General features: G+C 32.1%; 1 protein-coding gene across 1 annotated transcript in view; it reads right to left on the reverse strand.

Annotated features, from left to right (window-relative positions):
• Positions 1-2,451, reverse strand: part of LOC105122025 (protein argonaute MEL1-like) — a 6,667-nt gene extending 4,216 nt beyond the window's left edge. Inside the window, exons 1-5 of the mRNA XM_011020928.1 lie at positions 2,089-2,451; positions 745-947; positions 482-631; positions 226-359; positions 25-146 (exon numbers count right to left, since the gene is read on the reverse strand). Coding sequence (XP_011019230.1) covers positions 25-146; positions 226-359; positions 482-631; positions 745-947; positions 2,089-2,451 — 972 coding nt within the window. The remainder of the gene's footprint in view (positions 1-24; positions 147-225; positions 360-481; positions 632-744; positions 948-2,088) is intronic.
• Between the last annotated feature and the right edge of the window lie 2,097 nt (positions 2,452-4,548).

Raw genomic sequence — 4,548 nt, forward strand, 5'->3', positions numbered from 1 at the left:
CGGGGGGGGGGGGGGGGGGGGTACCTTTGCTCGATCACTATCTGACAAATGCCTGGTTGCTGCTCTAGTTGGATCTCCTAAATTTAATAGTTTTGCAACAAAGTCAACAGCAAGAATCGGCTCGTAGAAGGCAGCGACTGATACATCTGCAAGCAAAGAATTAGATGTGCTTAGAAATGTTTCAGCTAGAAGTTCAAAGTTGCATACAAGCCACAGAAAATGTACCAATGTTAAGAGACATTCCCATCTGCGTTGGGCGTAGAGACTGGTAGAATCCCTTCCAGCATTCTATACCATTACCAATCTCATTTTTGCCATCCAGACCTGCTGTGAAAAAAGACCTCCCAACGATGGTGCAACTTCATTATGGCAGAAGATTGACATGGAAAAAGAAACCAATCATAGAATTCCACATTCAGCATTCAGCAATGAAACATCAATAAATAGACAGATTTATCTTTACTGATACTCAGACACTTGCTTGTTGGATGGTGATTCCCTTAGGACTACATCGAGTACTTGTATGGTATCATGCGGCACACCCCTTTGTCTTCCCTGCAGGAACTCCTTGAGATGATACAGGTCTGTTTTGGATGCCAACTTGATAGTGACTTTGAATTTCCTCTCTTTTCTGTTGTGCAGATATAAGGGTTATAATTCTGATTTGAATCACGTATAAGTACATGAACTGCTGAAAAACATAGAACCATGAAATATACATAAAAGTGAAGGAAGGGAAATCACCTCACAGATCCTTTATCATCTTTGTCTATAAGGGTAACCACAAAATCCTTTGAGGTGAATGTTAAAGGTCCAGCAGTGTAGAATCCCTTTCTTCCATCATAAGCAGGTTTTCTACTCAGGAAGTGTGTGCTATTCAAAGCAAGCAGCTCTCTCATTATTGCTCTGTTGACCCCTCGAGATGCAACCTCAGGAGTTATAGAAACCTACACCATATACAATGTCCATCCTGTAAGATACAAACAGTAAAACTGAAACACCAAGAATTACAGGATCAACATTGGAAGAATCGGGAAGAAACTCATAAAACAGAGCATGACAAAAGCGAACAGTCCAAGCCTAAAAACCCAAAGAACACTCAACTCTTTCAGTTCTATTAGGGAAAAAAGTAAGAATCAAGTGCCATTTAGCAATTTTTGAAATCCCAAGTTTAAGTTTACTTTGAAGCAACGAAATGCTCTAATACCCAACCAAACAACAGAAATGGTAATTGGTTAATTATTTAGCAAAACCTTTTGTATTCCCAACTTTTTCTTGGGAACCAAACAACAGAACAAGGTGTTTACTGGCTAAGATTTGATAAGCATGTTTGTGCAACCTATGAATTCAGGTTGGCGAACATCTTACAAACTATTAGGCTGACAAAAAAAGAAGAAGAAAGGGTTAAACCCAAAATTGAAACGTTAAGTGCTCAACCTAACTAAGCACACCCAGAGACAGATATTTGCATCGATGGTAGATTAGCCACTGCTCCTAAAACTTTAAACCTGGAAAAATAAATCTTACTTGCTCCACAAACAAAGCAAAGAGGATATATATAGTTAAATGAGAGATGATAATCATATTCACCCGTTGAAATAAATAAATAAACAAACAAACCAAAAAATAAATAAATAAAACAGAGAATTAATTGGTCTGAAATTAAGTTTGACGAGATTTTTTAAAAAACAGTTAGAAACTTCTTGAGTAAGATTTCTCGCATTTTGCTTTGTTTCTCTTTCCAAAACACGCACACCCTTTTTTAAAAAACAATGTAAACCAAGAACAGATTCACAAGCCTTTTGTACAGCAAAAGAAAAAACATAACAAAACATTTCTAGTTGATGAAAACACCGAAATTAAAAAAAAAAAATAGCGTTATTTTGTAACCTGCGTTTATTTCTAAGTCCATTAAAAAAAAAGAAAAGGAGTGACAAATAAAAAGCCAAGCAAAGCACGTCTTCTCATAATAACTTCCAACACAAAAACTTCCTTAGATATTTCCCTTCATTTTCTCGCGAAGCAAACAGAAACTGAAGCAATTAACAAAAAAAAAAAAAAGTTGAGAAGAAAAAAATTTAACATTACATCGTAGTGATGCAAATCTCGGTCAGCGAGCTCAACAAGAAAGTGGTTAGCTCTAATGAGACACCGGGATCCCACCGTACCGTGATCAGGTCTTTGAGCGAACTTCACAGAGGAAGCCGGTACGAGTTGCTGCTGCTGCTGCTTCTGTTGTTGCGGTTCAGGAATAGCCGCTGGTTGAGTAGGAGCAGGTGGTTCAGTTTGAACACTGAGGTGCTCCATCTCACCACCGAGCTGGCTCATAGATGAGATAAAGCTGGCCTCAGACGAAGCCCTAGGAAAAGGAAGTGGAGCTCCACGTCCTCTGCCACGCCCTCCTCCCAGTGTCGGAGCAGGCGAGCCACCGCGTCGACCTCTTCCGTACATTGTTTTCGGTCAGAGTGCAAGTAAAGGACGTTTCCTATAATAAGGGGAGGTAGATGCTGGGTTTACGAGGGGAGAAATAATAAGAAGTAAATCTTCAAGCAAGAAGGACTAATTTATAATTACCTTCGAGATTATGGGGAGAAAAGAAATATACTCGTGGAGATGGCACTGGATTTGTAGAGCATAGAGCTAGGCCTTGGTTAATATATATGAGAGGCAACGTAGAGGTGCCTGGGGAGCTTGCTGTGCGGTGACACAAGCGTAAAATGAGGAAGAGGGCGGGAAGATGCGAGGGCGTGCATTGCTAATTAAAAAAAAGTAGTGGCATTTGGGTAATTATAAGAAAGACGAACCAGCATTCCATTTTGCTACACGAACGAAAAGAAAGGGCAAAAAAAATCAGTTTAGCAGTACAGCAAGCATGTTACCTGCATAGATAACCATATCGGGATTCCAGTGAGGGTCGGGTAGAATAAAACAAAATAACCATTCTTGTTAAAGGTCTGATTTGTTGTTGCTCCTAAGCAAGAAGAATTCAAAAATCAAGATAACACAATAGGATTTACTGTGATAGTGATTGTTTTTTTTTAAAAAAATATATTAAAAATTAAAAATTAAAATAATAAAGATTAAATTAAAAAATATAATACCATAAATTTAAATTGAAGAATAAAATTAAAATCTAGAAAGTTTTATGAAAAGGGCCAAGAAAACAATTTAAAAATCATAAAAATAAGGATCAAATTGGAAAATATAATTTTTTTAAAAAAATTGAGATTGAATAATGAAATTGAAAATAAATAAAGTTTTTACAAAAAAATCAAAAAAATAATAATAAAAAAAGACTGAAATTGAAATGCCAGTAATAAAAAGATCTAAACTGTAATATTGGGGAGAAAAAAGAAAAGAACTAAAAAAATCCAACAATAACAAATCAGATCACTAACACTAGCATGAGCTATTTCATATGAAAAAAGATATAATGATGCTTTTAAAGACACAATAAAAAGTTATTTTTAAATGTCAAGAGGTGTTGCATGCTACCCGCTTGAAATGCGCAAGCATTTCTTGATATAATACACATGCATTTCTTTATGTATATATTGTTAAATAATAAATTGCCCTTGTGAAAATAAAAAAAAATCATTTTGAAAAGATAAAAAAACCCTTTGATTTTAGTTTTGAAACTTTTGTTTTTAAGTACATTTTTATCATTTCACCATAGTTTTTAATTGTTTATTATTTTTTATATTTTCAAAAACACCAAATTGCCCCTAAAATGACGTTATAATAACAAAAAAAAACAATTATAGAAAATATAAATATACCCCTTAAAGTCAATTTTAATAAATTATTTTTTCTTTCAAGTGTATTTTTATTGTACAATTAAAATGAAAAAAATTTATTTGTTTCTAATTAATTTAATAATAATTAATATTTTTAAATTGTTGATGAAAAGTCTAATAAATAAACATGTGTTATTTTTTACTGTGAAATCTATTGTTACAAGAACAAATTTTAAAGATATGATGTTAGTTTTTTTTAAATATATTTGGCATATTAATAACGCAGTTATTTTTTAAAGTGTTTTTTATTTTGAAATATATTAAAATAATATATTTTTTTTATCTTTTAAAAATTATTTTTGATATCAATGCATTAAAATGATATAAAAACATCAAAAAATATTAATTTGAAGTAAATAAAAATATAAAAAAATTTAATTTTTTAAAAATATTTTTAAAACACAAAAATAAATATAAAAACATTAAAGTATACAGGAGATAAAGTATTAACGATGTTTAGATGTTTATAGAAGATGAAAAATAAAAAATGAAAACAAGAGCAGCAATAGAGAGGGTACAAATATAAACTATTTAAGCTGTTAATATATATATATATATATATATATATATATATTATTTATATATATTATTTTATCTTTTAATCCAATATAATATATACATAAATTAATTTTGATATAAGACACACACATGCACATATATTGTGTGTAATAGTTTTAGATTGTATTTAACAATATTTATACTCTATATATTATTCATCATGGAAGGTATTATCCATAAAAAAACCTCACTA

Source organism: Populus euphratica, unplaced genomic scaffold, assembly GCF_000495115.2.
Source record: "Populus euphratica unplaced genomic scaffold, PopEup_1.0 scaffold46.1, whole genome shotgun sequence".
NCBI lineage: Eukaryota > Viridiplantae > Streptophyta > Magnoliopsida > Malpighiales > Salicaceae > Populus > Populus euphratica.